The following is a 20,768-nucleotide window of genomic DNA, read 5'->3' as shown; positions in this document are numbered from 1 at the left end:
TTTATTGTAGGGAGGCGAGCAGGAGGCAGGAAGTCAGAGAGAGAGAGAGAGAGAGAGAGAGAGAGAGGAGGAAGAAGCAGAAGGAGAGAGAAGAACAAAGAAAGGAAGGTCCTTTTATCAGTTTTGGGTGGGCTATTGCTTATTTAGGAGGAGTGAGCTACTTTTAACCCCTCACAGGCCAGATTGCTTTTATGGGCCCAGTCCTGCAGACACAGGTTTCAACTTTCCTGGACCACTGTGGCCTTGCGGGGGAGAGAAACCAGAGATAAGGGCATGAGGTCATTTTAGGAACCAAGATGTACCAGGAGAATGCAGCCTGTGAGGCGGCGTCACAGCGTACTTTAACATGATCAATTCCCTAACAACTTGTAATTACTAAAACATGTGAGAGAATGCAGTGTGAGGCGGCGTCACAGCGTACTTTAACATGATCAATTCCCTAACAACTTGTAATTACTAAAACATGTGGAAGAAGATATTGTATCTTACATATCTCTCTTTCCCCAGAAAACAAAGGAAAAGACATGATAATAGCCGCAATGTGCTTCCTATGCCCAGACATGTCTGCACACTGATACCTAGAAATATATTTTTATGTCTGTAATTTATTTTACTTTGATGTTTCAAATTTACTTTAATTTTATTAATTGTAATTATTCTATTTTACATCATGGGGTTTGGTGTGATAATTCAATAATATGTATACAATATGTGATAATCAAATTTAAATAATTAGCACATAAATCCATATTGCCACACACAATAGCCATACTTTATTTGTGGCCATGCTGCTCTTGGTCTGCACCCAGTTTTCTAAATAGTCTTTTGATTGGTTTCTAGTTGTATTTCTTCCTTAACCAAACCACAACTACTGGTGCTCAGGGATTTGCTCCACTCTCCTCAGTCTCATATTTTACAAGGAAGAACAGACAACGATCCACCTAAAAACTAGGAAGCAAAGACTTGCACAAATGAAAAACCCTTCCCTTATTCCTACAAAGTTGCTCTCCTCACTGGGTAACATAGCCAAAGGAGTTAACGTCTCAGTATTAAAAATTAAAATTATTTCCAAGAAGCATTTTTTAACCACAGCTAGTGAAAGGAGTGAATACTGAATCCTCCAGTCCTGGCTGTCTTCGACTTCTTGCAGCTAGTGTTATTTTTAATTTTTCAATCTCCTAGTTAGGTGGAAATGCAGAGTCTAAGGAAAATGAGGAATTCTCCAAGTCCAAACTGCAGTACTAGTGTACACAGATCACAACTCCAGGGACTGAGACAGTGTCCAAGTGCACATCCTGGTGAGCACGTGTATAAAACACAACGAAACTGAAGTTCCATCGCACAGAGCTTCTTTATAATTTAAACAAAGTTAGCTCTTGGGCCCCATTGCCTCTTGTAGTAGAAAAGTTGTTCCCCCCAAAAAGTTAAATTCGATTATTTTGGTTTAATCTTGTTTTGTGCAGGTTGGGTGTACCATATTTGAAATGCCTTCTTTGAACTTTCTGTACAATTCTCAGCCTTGGGAAGATGAGGACTTTGGCTGAAGGAACAGAATAGAGAGCTGATAGGAGAAATGGGAAATTGAAAAATAAAAATAACAGTTGCAAAAAGGCTAAGATACCCAGGGCTGGAGGATTCCGCTCACTCTTCACTCACAACAGATTCGCTTCAGCCCTCAGCTGCAGGTTTCTTCCCAGTAGACACAGGAAACAGAAGAAGTGGTGAGTTGGGGCTGCAGACCTTAGAGGCACTCGCCCTTGCAGGGACCGGAAGCCTGGTGTCAGGCTGTGTCAATGCTGCTCTGTTGCTCCATCTGTAAAGTGATGATTGCGCCCCAGGGTTCTTTCTTTCTGAGTGGGAAGTGTGGTGAGCTGTCCGCTTCCGGGAGGCTTAGAGGACCCAGCAGCACTGAAAGAGATGAGAAACTGGTTCTGTTACAGTGGTCACAGCTCGAAAGCACCAGGGACAGACGGGTGGGGGGGTCACGTTTTGTGCGAAACCCTGCTTTCTCCCCTTGTGTGGCATTATGGTCAAGCCCGTTCTGCCCACCTCAAATACCAGGTCTCTCAGCTTGAACTTTGAGAGGACTTTGGCTTTCAAGGAATGAGAAGTATTGTTCCCAAATAACTTATTCCTCTTTTAAATGGGACTGGAGAGGATATGAGTGGGCGCGTTCCAACAGTGAAACCTGTATCAGGTCCCAGGGTTAAAGGTTCTTGGATTTAAAACGCAGAGGGCCTGAAAGCGAGCTCTCTGAGGGTGCTCTGAAAACAGTGGGCTCACTTCTGCCTTCACCGACCCAAACGTGCTCAAGCGGGCCTCCAGGAGGCCCAGCAAGCTGCCCCTGGCCCGTCCTTTCCCAGTGTCTGGAGACAAAGTGGCTTTGTCCCTGGACTCCTTCCCAAGTCAATGGGCCTGGTTCCCAGGGACCCTGGAGAGTGCGTGAGGTCGCAGCAGCGCTGTGGCACAAGGTGAAGACTTGACTTTAGGGGGAGAGGCTGCAGGCTCCAGTCTGAAGGGAGAGGACTCGGCAAATTCATAAATGGGTTTGAAAGTTTAGGACGTTCCTCCCTCCTCATCTCATAATCTGTCTTTCTGCTTACTTGGAAACAGGGCAAAAACCTCAAAATACAATGTAGTTTCGATTTCGGTTTTATCTTAGCCGGCTGTAAGAGCTGGGCTGTTTTCAGAACTGTGGTTTCCGCGGGCTAGAGCGGCTGAGAACTTGTCCCTCGCTGCAGCGCCGGCGCTAGGTGAGTTCGCGTTTGCCTTCCGCCAGCCCGTCCGCAGTCAGCGCCACTCCCTGGGGTGACAAGCTCGCGCTGGAGGGTGGTGCGGACCTTGGGAGGACTCTGTGGCTTTGCCCTATGGTGTGTGACCCGCAAAGCGCCTTCCGGAGGCGGCTGCAGAGGGACAGCGGCGCCCCGCATCCGCGCGGTGCGCTCTGCTGCAACAGCCTGGGACGCTGAGGAGCGCATCCCACCCTCATCTTGGGTACAGGAGCAGGAAGCCTACTCTGGGGACCATACCCCGACCCCCTTGTGGAGGGGCTTCTCCGAGGTCACTTCTTCCAGCCTCCCTCTTCCTGCGCTCAGTGGTGTGACTGACTGACTCCCTGAATCTGTCCTCGTCAATATCCATGAGATCATTGACTTTGTTTCATTCTCATGGAGGCTTTCCCAGATTATCTCAAGTGTAAATCGAACTTCTAACGTCCCTATCCCCAGTCCCTGTTTATTTTCCTCCGAGAACTTACCTTTAATGTGCATTGCGTGTGTGTGGGGGGGGTTACGTATATATTACAGGCATATATGTGTGTATAGAGTTTATGGCTTGTTTATTAGCTTTCATTGTCTGTTTCCTTCACCAGAACCATTATCTGTAAGGCAGAAATGTGTAAGCATTTTGTTCAGTCCTGGATGATGTGCACCTAGAACATTGGATACCACACGCCAGATACTCTATACAAACTCTCTGAAAGAATGAGAGACACAATTCTTCTAGGATGCTTAGAACCTTTCCTACCCATTCTTCATCTCTGTCTTGTCACCTCCTGCCTCTACCCATCCCCAAATGCTAAGGTTTTCAGGGCTCTGTCAATAGCACTGTCCTTTTCTCATTCTATTCTTACAAAGTCTGGGTAGTGCTTTTTTGTATTTCTTGTAGAAATCATAAGATAACTACCAAAAGGCATTCTGTACTAGGTCTGGACATGCTATACTATTTTTTTTCTTTAGAAACATACAAAATGTAGAAAATTAATAAATACATTCCACAAGCAAAAAATTGACATGCATGTGCCTTGAATAACCATCAGAGATGACTGTAAGATCTGCTCCAAAGCGTGGCTTTTCTGGGTTGCAGGTTACCATGGCATCAGAATCTATCATGGAGGCTCCAGTTTGTCTGGTGGAAAACAAGAAAGGGCAGCTGACCGTGAATTCCAAAACCCTAAGGATTCTTGACAAGATATCTCAACCGGTGGTGGTGGTGGCCATTGTAGGTATATATCGTACTGGAAAATCCTACCTCATGAATCGTCTGGCAGGGCAGAACCATGGTGAGTGTGATCCTCGGCCAGGGACAATTTGCTTGAAACCAAAGATAGAACACACTGACTATACCTTCTCTACGGTCATTTTAAGGAAGGGTTTACCTTCCCACTGAAGAAAATTTCTAATCACTACCATCCCATTCATAACTTGAAACTTATCCATAAACCTCACTCTTTGGTTCATTAAGAGTTTCCAACCTTATCAGAAGTTCCAGAATACTATTCTGCCCCAACTCCTCCACTGTCACCTGCTCAGATTCTCGCTCCAAAAATCACTCCCTTTCTTTCTCCTGCATCTTTCGTATGCTTTGCCCAAGTGACATACTCATTTCAAGTAGCAGGCAAATACAGATTAATGTGTTATTTGGGGGGGGGCTAAAGAAGGTGCAGTAGGATCCCACTTGTCTGATATCTGAATTGGGCTACTATCCAGTTTTTTTTCTTTTCTCTATTTCATAGCAAATTTTTGACAAGTAATCACTCTCACACTTTTTCTATTGTGTCTTTTGTAACATACAAACTATAACATATTGAGTACATGCAGCATACACATAAAATAAAGTTAATAGAGTAAATATCTGTTATCCATTCAAAATTTAATTTGGCTTTTTGAATTTTATTTTGGGTGTTTTGCTGCTTTTGTATGACAAGAAATTTATAATCTTTGTCTAGTTGTCATGTATATCTATAATTTTTTACACTATGCTTAGTATGCTATTTTCTAAGGATACCACAATTTACTTGTTATTGATGACTATGTTATTGATAAACAGTGGTGTTATTCCTAGTTTTTATCTTTCATGAATATGTTGTCATGAGTATTCTTACATTTACATTCTGGTGCACATGTACAAAAACTCATCTTGTACAAATATATCCAGAATTTCTGGATCAGAGAATAGGTAAATCTCCAGCCTTTCTGAAGGCTGAGTAATATTAAACAGCTTACCGAACTTTATATGCAATTTACTGTACATCGTATTTCATCAGTAATTGAGGATTCCACAAATTCCACAAAAATTTAATAATATAAGGCAAGCTTTCTCTCTTTTTGCTGTTAATTTTGGGAGGATGTTTGGTGAGTCAGTCTTTAAAGTCTATGCACTCAGGCAGGGGATTTAGCTCAGTGGTTCTGCAGCCTGCCTCACAGGCACAAGGACCTGAGTTCGATCTCTGGTAACAAAAAAATAAATTAAAAATACAGACTGTGTAGCCATTTCCTCTTTCATGTCTTACTTTCTGTCCAGCTCAGCATCTGAGGACCATGAAGAGGCCATGATTTGGCTCAGTGCCTCCTCCTCCTGCCTTGCAAGCGCAAGGACAGGAGTTTGATCCCTGGGGGTATGGGGGGAAGAGTTGAAACTCAGTCTACTAAGCTAAAGATCCCTGGGTCTTATCTCTCCACTGCCTTGCTTATTCTATCACTCTCTCCCCCTGTTTTTGATTGTCTTTCTCAATTTCCTCCCATTGTTTCCCCTCTCTTTTACCCTTTCCATTCTTCACTATTCCTAAAGAAAACATTTTGTCGGTATCTTTTAGAATTCTGGACCATCAATTAGGGGAGGACATTTTTCCTTTCATAGAACAAATAAATTCAAAGCTTATTTTTAAAAATTAAGTTTATTGGTACAGTCAAGGTATACAATATAATGACATTCATCATTGGAAATTTGCACCTTTTCACAATCCAACTTGGTTTTTTTCCCCCATTCCCCTGCCCTCCCTTTAACTCTTCCCACCTTTAGTATTTATTTACACTTTCATTTCTCACACTAGAGAAACTTCAAAGCTCATTTTTAAGGAATTAGAGTTGAGAACCCTCAGATGATAGACTTATTAGAAAGGAAGTTTTAGGATCATGGAAAAAAAATACTTTCCTACTCAAAGTAAAGTCAAGTAACAAGGAGATAATTTCCCAGGGCTCAGCTATAGGAGGCTGTGATCCCCAAATACTTTAAGAATCTGAACAGTGACTCTACTATCCTCCTGTGGCATAGGAAGAGCGGAAAAAAAGAGTCCCACTCCAAGTCAAAGACCATGAGCAGGAACCAGAACTTCACTCTATGTGCTAACTCACTTTGCTTTATTGCCTCTCAGATTACTGAGAGTGGAGATCTGCCATCACACTTTACAATTTTACAGTGATAGCAATGTGACACTGTCACAGTGTAGGAAAGTGCTGATTTGATACCCTCTTTATGGAAATCACACAGGGTGTAAAGTTGATTGGTCTGAGTCATGGGGAAGCAATCCTCCAGGAACTTTATCGTACTGATTTCTGTTCTCAGTTGAAGGAAGGAAGTATTGGTCTATGGCAAATGGTCAAAATCTTGCCTATTGTCCAAGTTATAACATCCATGTGTTCCTGGAAGCAATCTTCAGATCCCTTCCACTGTGGGCTTAAATCTGTGGAAAGAAAGGCCTATAGGTGTTGTTTCTTGTTTTTCCTTCACTTCTATGACTGCCACTAATGAGGCAATAGACAGAGAGCTCATCATTTGCTTGGAGAGAAGAAAGTATGAGTAAAATAAAGAGAATAAAATAAAGGGTATACTAAACCCAACAAAAGCTAATAATATAGCAGTTCAGGTCCTGGCAGGACACGGATCACCCACTGTGTCAGTTTTCCATCACTATAAGACATACGGGAGATAAGTTAACTTATAAAGATAAAAGGTTTGTTTTGCCTCACAGTTTTAAAGATTTCAGTTCATGTTTGGCTTGGCCTTGTGCCTTTGAGCTTGAGATGCGGCAGCATATTGTGGTGGTAGCACATGGCAGGACATAACAGCTTACCTCATGGAAGGTCAGGGAGAAAAAGAAGAGGGAGAAACCAGGGTCCCACAGTATCCTGAAGACCTCTCACTAGGTCTTGCTTCTTAAAGTTTCCACCACCTCCCAATAGCACAAGCCTTTAACACATGGGCCTTTGGGAACTATTCCAGATCCAGACTGTAGCAAACACAGTAAATCCTTTATGAGAGAGCACAGGGAGTTCACAAAGTGTGAGAAAGCCCCCCACCCCCATGAGTGAAACATTTTATGGCCAAATGAGAATTGCCATTTTGTCACTCTTATTCTCTGAGGAGGTTAGCAATGGATGGAAGCCAGTATGTTGGAAAGAGAATAACTCTTGGATGGAAATGATGAAAGGAACTGTGACCTGAGGTAGAGGAAAAGAAACAAGCCCCGGGCACTGTGGCCTTGCAGGGTGGAAGCTGGAGGAGCACATGCCTGCCTTCTGTTGTCTCCTGTTGCTTCCTACTGGCTTCCTACTGGCTGAACTCTACCAGAATCCAGAGGACAGGAAAACTCTTCAAGGTCAAATAAAAATACACAACAGACTTCACACTAATATCATAATGTGACACAATTTGAGTAAAAAAAGTCAGGTGAACAGGACACAAAATGTTTCTCTCCAAGTCTTTAATGCAGACCTAAAGACTGGACTGGCTATCCTCCTGAAATAGCTTTCCTTGCCTAGCACTTGCATTCCTGTAACTTTAGCCAATGTAACCCCTGCTGGCTTAGTCTCTGTGCTGTTACTGTTTTTTCTCCTCTCCCTTTAGGATTTGCTCTGGGGTCCACAGTACAATCTAAAACCAAGGGCATCTGGATGTGGTGTGTTCCCCACCCCACCAAGCCAAACCATACCCTGGTCCTTCTGGATACTGAGGGCCTGGGAGATGTGGAAAAGGTGAGTCAGATAATCACCTTAGTTCACCTTCTGTGATATATTACTACAAACTGAAAATCCGTTTATAAACAATGGGGCTAGATTCCATTTCCTCAAATACATTGGTATATTAAGGATATTTCATTTTTTTTAATACTAGGGAGAATGATTTAATTTAATAAACATTCATTGAACAAATGAATTTCAGGGTTCTGTATTAAGTGCAACAGATAAAACAGTAAACAAAATAATGTCTTAGAGTCTGGTTGTGGAAGCAAGAAATGTGGAGTATGATCAGTACAAGATAATGCAGAGGCAAAAAGTGGGGAATTGATCCAGTTATTAGGGAAAGCCTCCTGGAGAAAACTGTAAAACATGGCATTAGTGAAATCTTCTACTTAAGATGTGAGGATGTAATGGAGTTGACGATAGGGACCATGAAAATAGTCTGAGTGGTTTCAGGTGGTGCACACTTATAAATCCAAGCACTCAGCAGGGGAAGCAGGATTGCAAGTTTCAGGCCTGCAAAGACTACCTAAAAAGACCCTGTCTCAAAAGAAGCATGGGAAAGATAAGGAGCACAAGAAGACAATGAGAAAGAAGAAAAAGGAGAAGAAACAGGATTTCTATGGTTGAATCTATTTAAATAACCCAAGTAATCTTCATAAAAGCCTTCATTTCATCATTAAGGATTTGGTCCATGTCTCTGAGCTCTGGAGATGAATTCTTCCCTATTGAAAAAGCATGTGAGGGCCAGGGATTTAGCTCAGTGGTTGGGTGGCCTGCCTTGCAAGCGCAAGGACCCGAGTTCAATCCCTGGTACCAAAAAAAAAAAAAAAAAAAAAAAAAAAAAAAAAAAAGCATGTGCTAGACGCATCAAAACTATTGCATCTAGGATAATTTAAAATGCTTTGTCAATATTGATTGCAGTCAATCTTTTCTCCTAGTTTCTATTAGCCTAATCTAAACTGAAAGTAGCAGTGGATCTTTGGATTCCATTGTTGCAAAAAAGAAGGGGAAACACAAGGAAGGAAATCACAGACTTAGAAATTCAGAATTTTAAAAATTCAGCTTTAAAGTTCTCAATTTTCTTCTCAATATCAAGCCAAGATTCACTATCAATGTATAATTGATTGCACTTTGCATAAAGCTTTTTCTTTATATCTCATTTCATTTGTTATAAGACCAAAACATAACAAGATTTGAACAGTTGGCAGAAAAACTACAGACTGTCTTTTCAGCTTGTGAGGTGCTTGGGGTGGGCCCTGAACCCATTCAAAGCTTTTCATGTCTCGCATGAAACTTGTTTTCAGCCTCCTTTTTCAGTCTGGCCTATATACTCTCTGCCTCAGTCAAATAAAATAACTCTGGTGCCTTCCTAAGCCTGTCCTCTAGCAATTATTCTATCGACTCTTTAAAGTTCACCTACTCTACCTCTTGCCATATTTCAATATAACGTTTTGGGGGCAGTATTAGAGATTGAACTCAAGGTCTTGCACATGCTGGCCAAGCACTTAATCACTGAATTACTTCCCCAGTCCCCAACATGATAACATCTTGCTCGGAATTCACAGAATAATTATTCAGTTATGTGCTTTCCCATACTGACTTTTTTATATGTTGTCATGTTTGCAGAACTTGGTATTCACAAAACTAAATTCAGTGTCTAGTGTTTTGCCGAGTGTTCAAATAAATAGTTTTAAACTTGATTGGCATTTATGTGATTGAGATGAAATTTGTAATGCAGTAATTGCCCATTTATTACTGGACAGCAACTATGTTCTGGGTACTTCATTAGATATTTTTATACAAGTTGAGAATGGCTTTCATTTGTTTGAATATCTAATAAGTTAATGTCTTGAGAAGGACCAAGGTAAATATCAAATATGAGTTATGTATTTATTATCATCTTCAGAATTTATTGTTTCTCTTGTACTCAGCAATGGTATAGCTAAAAGAATGAACAAAGTACTGAATAAGTGAATGAATGCGTGAGTAAACAGTAAATTCCTTAGTCCCTCAGTGTAATGTGCTTTCTAGGCTGATCCTAAGAATGACTCGTGGATCTTTGCCCTGGCCGTGCTTCTGAGCAGCGTCTTTGTCTACAACAGCATGAGCACCATCAACCACCAGGCCCTGGAGCAGCTGCAGTATCCTTCCAGGACCTGAGCCACCACGTGTCATCAGGTTTAGACAAATGGCAACTAGGAATGCTTCTTCTCCTCTGCAGCTCAATTGTCATGGTTGAGTAAAAGCAGAAACTGGAGAACGAGTGCTGTTTTTAATACTTGTTTCTAAAGGAAACTTGTTTCTCATTCCTTAGCTAAGATCCCAGCTATGTGACTGAATTAACACAGCTGATCAGGACAAAAGCTAGCTCTGGACCTGATGAAATAGAGGACTCTGCCGAGTTTGTAAGTTTCTTTCCAGACTTTATTTGGGCTGTTCGGGATTTCACACTGGAGCTGAAGTTAGGTGGACGTCCCATCACCGAAGATGAGTACCTGGAGAATGCCTTGAAGCTGATTCCAGGTACTGTGGCATGGCTTGGGTGGAGGAAGCTTCATTACGGCTGTGGGAGCAACTAAGCTCTGTCATTCATCACTCGACATATAGTGATCCGCGACTGACAGGTGGCCATGATTTTAGCAGTTATTACTACTCAAAAATCTGCAGAGGCTAAGATTTCAATTCACTAAGGAAATAGATGTCTCGAGGTTGTATCAAATAGTTTTAAATCAGTCAATACCAAGAAAAAGAAGTGAGGTTCATAATCAATAATACCACTTCCTTAGCCTGATGTATTTACTTACTAAGTTTATCTGCTCCTATTCCATTTGGAGAAAAATAGCTCCTCAAGTTAGAAAATGTTAAGTCCAGAATCACAAGGAAATCTCGTGGCCTCATTAAAAAGTATATTTTATTCAGTGCAGTATATTTTACTAATCTGTATAGTCACATCCTTCAGAGAAAGCATATTAATACACTACATGATTCTGAAATAAAAATACTGATATGTGTTTCTAATAATACAGTCCAATCATTCACTTTACCTTTTTGATAACATCATCTTCATCCTATAGCAGTATACATTATAATGACCTGTTAATACTATAAATTCATTACTTGAATTTTGCTTGATAGAATAGATAAGCAATAATACCTACAATTAATAACATTTTTTCATTTATTTATTCATTTTTGAACCAACATTTATTTGAACAGGTGATTTATACCACAGAACTTCTGCAAAGCAATGTGAAATATAATAGCATTTGATATCAAGGAGTAGTGAGATCTTCAAATTATGTTTTGATTAATTTTACTTTGGATTCTAGTAAACTAATCTCTGAATATAATTATGGTATGTGTGTGTGTCTGTCTGTGTATGCTTGTGTTAGTTCTGATTTTGAAATACTTTTTTCTTTTACAGATGTGTCTATTAGCTCTTCCCCTAGCATTCCACTACTTTAGAGCCCACATCTCATTTCTGACATGGGTCTCAATATCAGAAGGTCTGACAATGTTTTTGATTAAAATGTTAAAGATTTTAATTATATTACAGTGACATACCCATGTCCAGCACAAAATTCATAGTAGCTAAATCTTGGAAGTGGACTACATGTCCATCAGCTGATGAGTGGATGAAGAAGATCTGATATTTACATACAATAGGGTACTGTTCTTCCATAAAGAAGGATAAACTTGAGGCATCTGTAGGAAAATGGATGTATTTTGAGTCCTCTGTGTTCAAAATTAGCATGAGATGAGTGCTTCCTCTTTCCACCACTCTCAGCTCTGGTTCAGAAGTGGATTACCCATGCACTGGGTAGATTAGCATAAAACTGCTCTATGTGATTGGACGAAGGAAGATTTATAAATCCAAGAATACAGTTATGCAGAGATGCTCATTCTACTTGCCTGCAGGCAGTCTTTTCAATAAATGCTTGTTTTACAGGGAAAAATCCCCAAATCCAAAATTCCAACATTCCTAGAGAGTGTATCAGATATTTCTTTCCAGTACGGAAGTGCTTTGTCTTTGACCGGCCTACAAATGATAAGAACTTATTATTCAGTATTGAAGATGTTCCAGAAAGCCAGCTGGAATGGAGTTTTCAGATGCAATCAAAAAATTTCTGTTCATATATTTTTACCCATGCAAAGACCAAGAGGCTGAGAGAAGGAATCGTTGTCACTGGAAATCGTAAGTTTTGGTTCATTTTGGTTTGGTTTGGTTTTGTAATTGCAAAGCATGTCTCTGTGATTCAGCATAAGTGATGTAGCTATGTGTCTTTTGTGGATTTGCCCATTTGCTTGCTTTTGTAAAGGAATATGGAAAACAGATATTCATGCCACAGATAGAAATATATGTTTCTTAGTTAAAATTTCTCTAGATGAATGTTTATTGAGCCTTAATACATCTCAGAAAGCCAATATACTAAGAATACAAGCACAGACTACTGCCAATGAGAGACATCTTTAAAATGAGAGGTTCCATAGGATAAATGCTTCTGATATTTTATGAATTGATACCAGTTAAATGTAGGCACGGCACTACTGAGCTAAATCTCCAGCCTGATAGCAGTTAGAAAATATGGAGCAGGCTAAGAATTTCATGCAAGCTCATTGAGTAATTAAGAAACAAATTTAAAACAGACTAACTTCATGGAAAAATAGCCTGTACACCAGTGCAGTCTCCATGGGATGGGCCCATACTGGATTCAATACACTATGGTTCCTTCTTCAAATTTATGATGATACATTTTAGAAAGGTACTTGAATTTTCATTTGGAATTAGGAATCACAAGTTATGTAATACATATTACCTAATAAACTCCTTTTATTTTATTTAAATCGAAAAGTATTTTTCCAGGAAATCCTATAACCTCTTGTTTGCAATTGGTAATTTAACTTTGTATTGTGGTAAATTTACCATAAAAGAATGTGTGGGACAAATGTTGCTGTTGTCCAAAAAATTGGCTCATACAGAGATAAAAAAGAACGGATTGCGATTAAAGAAAGAAAAGAAAGAGGAAGAGAAAGGGAAGAAAATTTTAAGATATATATAGAAGTTGTTGTGATTTTTGTAATGGCATTCTTTAAAGCTTGTAAAAATGATGAGTGAGAGCTTTCTATTTATTCCCTAAATATACATCATTCAGGGCTGGGGACTCTGGTGGAGACCTATGTGAAGGCCATTAATAGTGGGGCAGTGCCTTGCTTGGAGAATGCAGTGACCACTCTGGCCCAGCGAGAGAACTCAGCAGCCATGCAGAAGGCAGCCAGCCACTATAGCGAGCAGATGGCCCAGCGAGTGCAGTTCCCCACAGACACGCTACAGGAGCTGTTGGACATGCACACAGCCTGTGAGAAGGAGGCCATCAAGGTCTTCATGGATCACTCCTTCAAGGATGAAAATCAGGAATTTCAGAAGCAGCTGGTGGTAATACACCTTAGCATTTATCCTTTCACAGCCCTGGCCTTCTGGAATGAGGCTTAGACTCCACACTCCTGATCCCATGGTTTACATCCACCTCAGCCTTAAAGGAACCTGGGTTTTTGTGGCTAACAGGGCTCTTTGGGCTCTTCTAAAAGATGGCACCTAATTTCCTATTGCTAGGAAACAAATTATGTGCTTAACAGCTTAACACAACATTATTCATTTATTAGTTCACAGTTCTCTAGAGGATTCTGCAAAGGGGACTAAGTCCTGTGTTCTGTGCACCACAAGCCAAACACAGGATGTTATGTGGGTTTAGTTCTCATCTAGAGGCTTTGTAGAAGCTATTTATACAATCGAAAGCAATTCCTTCTCTTGTTTCTAGACCTTCAAATTTTCTTTTTTGCTAAATTCAGAGAAAACTGCTTGGTAAAGACATTTATGATTAACTAATACCCAACAGTGTGCTCTCCATTTCCTACGGTCCCTTTGTGTCATATAACATAATGTAATCATAGGCTTGATGTGATCTGACTCACAGATCAAGGGATGGTTCAGCAAAAGAACTCTCCTGAGACACCTTCATTCTGTCAACCCCAGGCACCTTCCCCAAAAGTCACCTTTCATTCTCTCTAGGACTAACCTTAGAGTACCAAAAATATTAGTTCTTTTTTTTTTAAATCTAGCTAGACTGAGATTTACAAGAGTTAGCAAATAAAAAACACCTCTTCCTGTATCCTCACACAAACTGTCACTGAGACAGTTCATGAAGAGTTCAAAATTCTGTTCAGAACACATGTAAGTCTTTCCTGGGGATTTATTTTATCATGTACATATTTTTATCCACAGCAACCCATATTGTCTGATTTTTACTTCCATCCAGAGTTTAACTTTTTTGGTCATTGATAGAGTTTGGGTCCTTGTTAGTTATATTATAGCTGAATAAAACTTAAAATTTAAGTCTTCTGACTTCATCATTTGACAGAATGAGCCTGACTACGAGAGACTTTCCAGAACTCAGATGGAATTGACAAAATTTGGGACTAAAATAAGTCCCCTGGCTCTTTTCCATATTCCAATCCACTCTGGAGTAGTCAGATTTTTTTTATAGTGTTGTGTTGCTTTCAAAGAGAATCCCAGTTACCCCTACTCTCTAAGAGCTTCTTTCTAAGAGCTTCTTTGTAGTGTGTTTCCTATATTTTTATATATTGCATATATTTTATGTATTTTTAATTTTTTAATAGTTTATTGGTGCATTTTAGGTATACAGTACAGTTACATTCATCATTGGGATCTTGTACCTTTACATGACAGATCTTGGTTCTTGTTTTTCCCCTTGTTCCTGCCCTCCCTTCACCCCCTCCTCCCCACCCTGTTTACAAACACTTTATTTCCATTTTTTTCATTTTCTCCTATTTTTTTTCTTTTCCCTTATTACCTTTCCCCTACCCTTCCCACTTTCCCTACACCTTTAGCCCTTTTTTTCCTATTTCACATTGTCAATTTTCTCATTAGGATCTTATGTACTATTATAGTTCTTCACACCAGCGAAACTATTCAGTATTTGCACATGTGTGACTTATTTATTTCACTTAGGAGTATATCCTCAATATGTATCCATTTTCCTATGAACGACTAATTTCTCATTCTTTGTGGCTGTGTTTCCTATATTTTATTGGCAGAGCACCATGGAGAGAAGGAAGGAAGATTTCTTGCTGCAAAATGAAGCTGTATCTATCAAGTACTGCCAGGATAAGCTGGAGCAGCTCTCAGCGTCACTGATGAAAAACATTTCAGAAGGAATTTTCTCTGTTCCTGGAGGCCATGGTCTCTACTTAGAAGCAAAAAGAGGGGTTGAAGAGGGCTACAAGCATGTGCCCAGGAAAGGAGTTAAGGTGAGGAATAAGAAGGTGGTATGGGGGCGGTCAGCAGGGTAGAGTCAGAAAGTCTTTGCTGCTCCTTCTAAAAATTTAAGGCCACAGCACCATTTGTAAAACTTAATCAGAGCATGGTGATGTGTTGACATTTTTCATTTTTATATCTACTCTTAATTAGATGCTCTTAAATAAATCAGAAATATTTTCCCAGAGTGGATACTGTACTAAGAATTCAAGTGAAACAAACTATTTCCTTTATTTATCAAAAAATGGGTAGTTTGGGGGCCAAGCGTAGAAGATGCAATATGAAAGAAATTACTTTCTTCTCCATAAGCTGATCTTACTTAAGATGGGCAAAGTTCTATTCAGTTGTTATGGTGTGATAATGGTTATTATACACCCACAGTACCTGTTATGTACTGACAGTGACCGTGTGGCTAATAGAAATTGAGCATTCTCTCTTTTGATACCAGGTACAACCATATTTTCAGGTGATTCTGTTGGGTTACCAATTTAGTTCTCGAATAACACAAACTAGGTAGTACTGTCTTCCATGCTTATGCACTAGAAAACAGTGATCCACAGAGGACCAAAAAAGTTGCCTAAGATCACACACAATTGAGTGGTAAAGCTGATGGGGCAGCCTTTAGCGACTTGGAAGTTTTCCTCTTGAGAAGTCTTCGTACTATTGTCAGTGGGGGCTGTACAAATTTACATTCTACCAACAGTTCTACAAAAGTGCCCTTTTCTGCACAGCCTCAGGAACATCTTTTATCCTTTATGTCCAACAAGTGTGAGGTAATATCTCATCATGGTTTTGATTTGTATTTCAGTGATGATTAGTGATGTGAAGCACTTTCACAAATATCTACTGGCCATTTGAATTTCGTTTCTTTTTTTTTTTTTTTTGAAATATGTTTTTTTAGGTCCATTTCCCACTTTAAAAAAATCAGATTCTTTGTTATTTCTACTGTTGAGCTGTATGAGTTCCACATATACTTCAGGCATTAACCCCTTATCAGACATGTATTTTACAAACATTTTCTCCATTCTATATGTTACCTTTTCATTTTGTTGATCATTTCCTTTGCTGTGAAGGAACTGTTTAGTTTGATGTCATCTCATTTTTTTGTAAGTTTTACTTTTGCTATCTGGGCTTTTGGCATCAAATCCAAAAGTTCATTGCCAAAGTGATTGTCAAAGAGATTTTTCCCTGTAATTCTTAAGAGTACAGTTTTAGATATTGTGTTTAAATATTCAATCCATATTAATTTTATTTTTATGTAAGCTTTAAGGTATGGGTACAATTTCATTCCTTCTTGGCTTTCCTGTTCTATTGGTCTATATACAGCAGTAACATGTGAATTTTCATTACTAAATAAGTATGATGGAATATTCAGACTTAACAAAGTCCTGTTGATTGTGATAATATGGATGAGGAATATTCATACTGTTTTCCATGGATGATCCTGAGGACTCTAAGTGAAATAAGCAAGATGTAGGAGGGCACTCAGTCTTAGTGGCACAAACAAAAATCCCAAAGTCAATCTTCTATCAAAATACAGTAGAATGATGATTACTAGGCATTGAGGGGGAGGTAATGATAAATAGATATAAGCAAACAGTTGTTAGATGAAATAGTTCTGGAAACCTAATGTACAGCATGGTGGTTACAGTTCAAATTATCCATTACATGCCTGAAAGTTACTTAGAAAGTATGCCTTAAGTGTTCTAATGGCAACAACAAAATGCAAACATAAGAGGTGAAGGATATGTAAATTAGCTTGATTATAGTAATCATTTAATAATGTATACATATATCAAAACATAATGTTATATACCTTAAATGTATGCAATTATTTTTGACAATCACACTTCAACAAACCTGGAAAATCTCAGAAGGCATTTTAGAAATCTTCCTGATCTGGGAGGGAGAAGATAAAAGATGAAGTATCTATATATCCTGTTAGGAAAGGACAGAGCACCATCAAGGCAGAAGAGGTATATGTGAATATTGCAAATGGTGGAAGTTCTGTGCTTGTAGGAATGCACACAAGTCTGATAGGAGCCGTAGCTTGGTGTGGCTGGTAGGCAGAATCACTGAGAGGAGGCCAGAAGGCTGGGAAGGAAGGTGCTGTAAGTTTTCATGGGCCCAAACAGCTTGGACTTTCAGCTGTGACCACCAAAGCAAAGAACCTCTATGAAATCCTAAGAAGAATGGAAAATTTATGAAGTCAGATTTATACTTTTATTGAATAATAACTTTCTCATCAGAAGACTAGATGCTTTCCTAAAGTGTTTTGTTGCTTCTTGGTTTCCAGGCAAATGAGGTCCTCCAGAGCTTCCTCCTGTCTCAGGCTACTATAGAAAAATCCATCCTACAATCAGACAAAGCCCTCACTGATGGAGAGAGGGCAATAGCAGGTACAAAGAAGGGCTTAGATCTCAAGTGGGGTGGATAGGTTTCTGCAAACCACTCTGGCTAATTGGGCAGGAAACCCTCCCTGCAATAAGGAGCTTCCTCTCCGACAACTGATCTCCTACTCTGCTAAATCTGAAAACTGTAAGGAGAGTTGAGGTTCACACCCAGCTAATCAATGCCTTTCCATATTTGGAATCCTGGCCCTACTGGCTTGGATAATGGGTGAATTCATGTTTCCCCTCTTTTCAAAATCAGTTTGATTTCTGAGCTCGAGGTTAGAGTTAGGCCTGACTGTTGTTCCTTCCCTCTCTAAAATCTTTGGGGAGCAGCTGAGAGGACCAAGAAGGAAGCAGCTGAGAAGGAGAAGGAGCTGCTAAAGCAGAAAAGCAAGGAGCAGCAGCAAATGATGGAGGCTCAAGAGAGAAGCTTCAGGGAAAATGTGGCTCAGCTAAAGGAGAAGATGGAGAGGGAAAAGGAGGACATTCTGAGGGAACAGGAAAGGATGTTGGAGCACAAGCTGAAGGTGAGTGGAGCTTGGTAGTGCCTGAGGGAGAAAGGACCAAAATTTTAAACAGGAATGATTCCAATTTTTTTCCCAGGGAAATCCCAAAGATAAACATTTCACTAAAACTTCGGTACACCATAGAAATTCTGTCCCTCTGTAGTGTCAGGCTTTGGAAGGTATAAATAATGTCCCCCAAGGTCTGGGTGGCTATTTATTGAGATTATACGATGTTCTCACTGTGTACCATTTGAATAGTACCTTAGTCCTCTAATCCTTACTTAGGATTCTTCGTAAAAACATCAAAGAGACCTGAAACAGAACCCTTTGATCTAAATTTATTAGATTTGTCCTGATACAAAATAGAAGATAGTAAAAGTTCAGAAAAGGCTCCATTTGTTTCAATATCTGCCTGATTCACTCTATAAGTAAACCCTTGTCCCACACTGTTGCTTGATGAACAGAGTTCTATAAAAGCTCATCATTTCCAATATTTTGTTAAATGAACATTACTACTATTCCTCCTTAATTGCAATTCAACCTGCATTCTTTGCCAAAGGGCATTATTTGGGCAGGAACCAAATGCTTGACTCCAGTGAGACTGCCATGAGGAAACCTCTCACTGTCAGGCTCAAACACTGGAAATAGCAAAAAGTATTCTAAGATCAAAGGAAAATAAATAGATGTGCTTAGCTACTGAAGTGAATAAATGCACAACTCTGGCTGACAATAATCGAGGATTTTCAGAAATGAATGCTTCATCTTTTATAGGTCCAAAGAGAGCTACTTATGGATGGCTTTAAAAAGAAATCTGAAGCATTAAATAGAGAGATACACCAAATAAAAGAAGAGATTACAAGAACTAGGAAGAAGAAATCCTCTTTCTTTTCACAGCTCTTTGATACAATTGGTGATGTTTTTATAGCAGTATTGCCTGGGGCTGGTAAAATGGTTGGTTTAGGGATGAAAATGCTCGGTTCACAAATGCAATAATCTGAGAGTTCTTGGCACAAAAATAATAAAATGAGACTTCTTTAATTTTAATAGCATAAGCATATGACTCATAAAGTGTATGTCATAGCAGTTTTATTCATGAAAAAATTAAGACAGAAAGTAATCAAAGAATGGCAGAGGTATCCATAAAAATGAAATAGATTTTGATTGAATTAATTAATTTAAAGAAGTGGGAAACAAGTTAGAAGATAATGAAATTATTTCTACAAAAGATTTAAGTAAAGCAAAAACCAATGGAATGATGAAGAAAAGATTAGCAGATTATATTTTAATCATGAAGATAATTTAAATTATGGAGAGCTCTTCTGAGAATAGGCCAATAACATTTTTAAATAAACATATAAGAAAAATGTTTCCACTTTGACATAATGAAAGTGGTGCAAAGTAAAACTATGAAGTTTTTGTTTCACCTCAATTATGGGCAAGAAAAATGGTTTTGACAAAACCTTAAGCTGACTAGGGGTTAAGAGAAGTTAACAGTCTCATATTTGCTACTGAGAATATGAACTATTGAAATAATATATCAAAAATTAAAATGCACATACCTGTGATTTAACAATACTGCATTAGGGATTTTTTTTATGGCTTTAGCCTAGTTGAAAATGCCATTTTTAATATTTTATTTGTTGAGGATCATTTGAATTCTAGAACAATGGAAACCACTTTAAAGTTCCTCTGTTAGTTGTTGGTACGTAAATTTCAAAACATGCTTTAAGAAAAATACTGTATAGTCACTAAAATGAAAGAGGACACTTTCATTAATATTAATATGAGGGATGTTAATATGAAAACATATTAGTATCAGATATTAATATGAGAATGTCTCTAAGATGTAAGTGACAAAAAGTATAGAAAGTGTATAAGGTTACTGTCATAGAATTTAGAAAATAATGACTAACTTTGAAAAAATAGCTAACTCTGAAACTCCTTTTGTGCTTTTAATTGTATGAATGTGTTGCTTATTTGAACAAATATATACAATTATTAAAATTGAAATTATAAATAAAATAAAATATGGCTGGGAAATTTTCCCTGATAGGATGACAGAGCCATCAGACGGCAATATTGTGATGCCTCCTTATTTCTTTCTTCCACCTAACGTCCTAAGAGCACAACCTGCTTTCTTCAGGGTTTTGAAGTAGTACTTGGTCACCTGCTATTTTTCTTCATGAAAACCACTGGCAAGAGAACTCCTGCTTCTGTCACTGACAGGATGGCTGTGAATGCAGTGCATCGAGATGTTCTGTGAGGGCAGTGAGAGAGCAGGACACATCCTGCTTCCCCATCGCATCTCCCCAATGCACAGAACCGGCATTAGACAAATAAAACATTCGATAAGAAAATGTTGAAATCATAGCTATTATACATCAGGAAAAGATCATGAACGGAAAAACAAAATGATAAAAGCAGAGTAATACTTAAAATAATCCTTATGTCATTTTTTACAGAAATAGAAAAATACTAAAATGTATGAAATCTCTGGGACATCCAAGGGAAAAGTCTTGAAACAGGAACAAATTTGGTGGTTTTGCTTTTCTATTCGCCCTTTTATTATTGCTATATCAGAATGCCTGGTGGTAGGTAGTGTATTTTTCAAAAGAGGTTTACTTAGTATACAGTTCAGGAGGTCCAAGAGCACTGAAACAGTAGCTGCCAGCTGTGCTATGGGCTTCCTGGCTGTATCATAACACAGTGGAAATATTGTACTGGGAGCACATGCAAGAGGGATAGGTCCCACAGAGAGACGGGAAGCAAGAGAGGTGGAGGGGAGCTGCCCAGTACC

General features: G+C 39.1%; 1 protein-coding gene across 5 annotated transcripts; it reads left to right on the top strand.

The window, feature by feature from the left end:
* Positions 1-1,430: 1,430 nt before the first annotated feature.
* On the top strand, positions 1,431-20,325 carry LOC104870879 (guanylate-binding protein 4). Of its 5 annotated transcripts, none has more exons than XM_010636650.3 (12): positions 1,432-1,721; positions 2,614-2,753; positions 3,865-4,060; positions 7,624-7,751; positions 9,771-9,880; positions 10,066-10,262; positions 11,689-11,934; positions 12,893-13,173; positions 14,853-15,065; positions 17,369-17,471; positions 17,799-17,992; positions 18,743-20,324. In XM_010636650.3, exons 3-12 carry the CDS (start codon positions 3,871-3,873, stop codon positions 18,962-18,964), a joined length of 1,884 nt encoding a protein of 627 aa, XP_010634952.1. In that variant the 5' UTR covers positions 1,432-1,721; positions 2,614-2,753; positions 3,865-3,870; the 3' UTR covers positions 18,965-20,324. The 5 variants fall into 5 exon arrangements, with proteins under 5 accessions (XP_010634954.1, XP_010634952.1, XP_033614192.1 ...); XM_033758301.1 differs by lacking the exon at positions 1,432-1,721 and adding an exon at positions 2,393-2,471; XM_010636652.3 differs by lacking the exon at positions 2,614-2,753 and having other exon boundaries at positions 1,431-1,721; positions 18,743-20,325.
* Positions 20,326-20,768: the final 443 nt, after the last annotated feature.

This window comes from Fukomys damarensis, unplaced genomic scaffold, assembly GCF_012274545.1.
Source record: "Fukomys damarensis isolate Sample0158 unplaced genomic scaffold, DMR_v1.0_HiC HiC_scaffold_33, whole genome shotgun sequence".
Lineage (NCBI taxonomy): Eukaryota > Metazoa > Chordata > Mammalia > Rodentia > Bathyergidae > Fukomys > Fukomys damarensis.
Note: the sequence above shows the minus strand (reverse complement) of the source record. Positions and strands in the feature narration are given on the sequence as shown.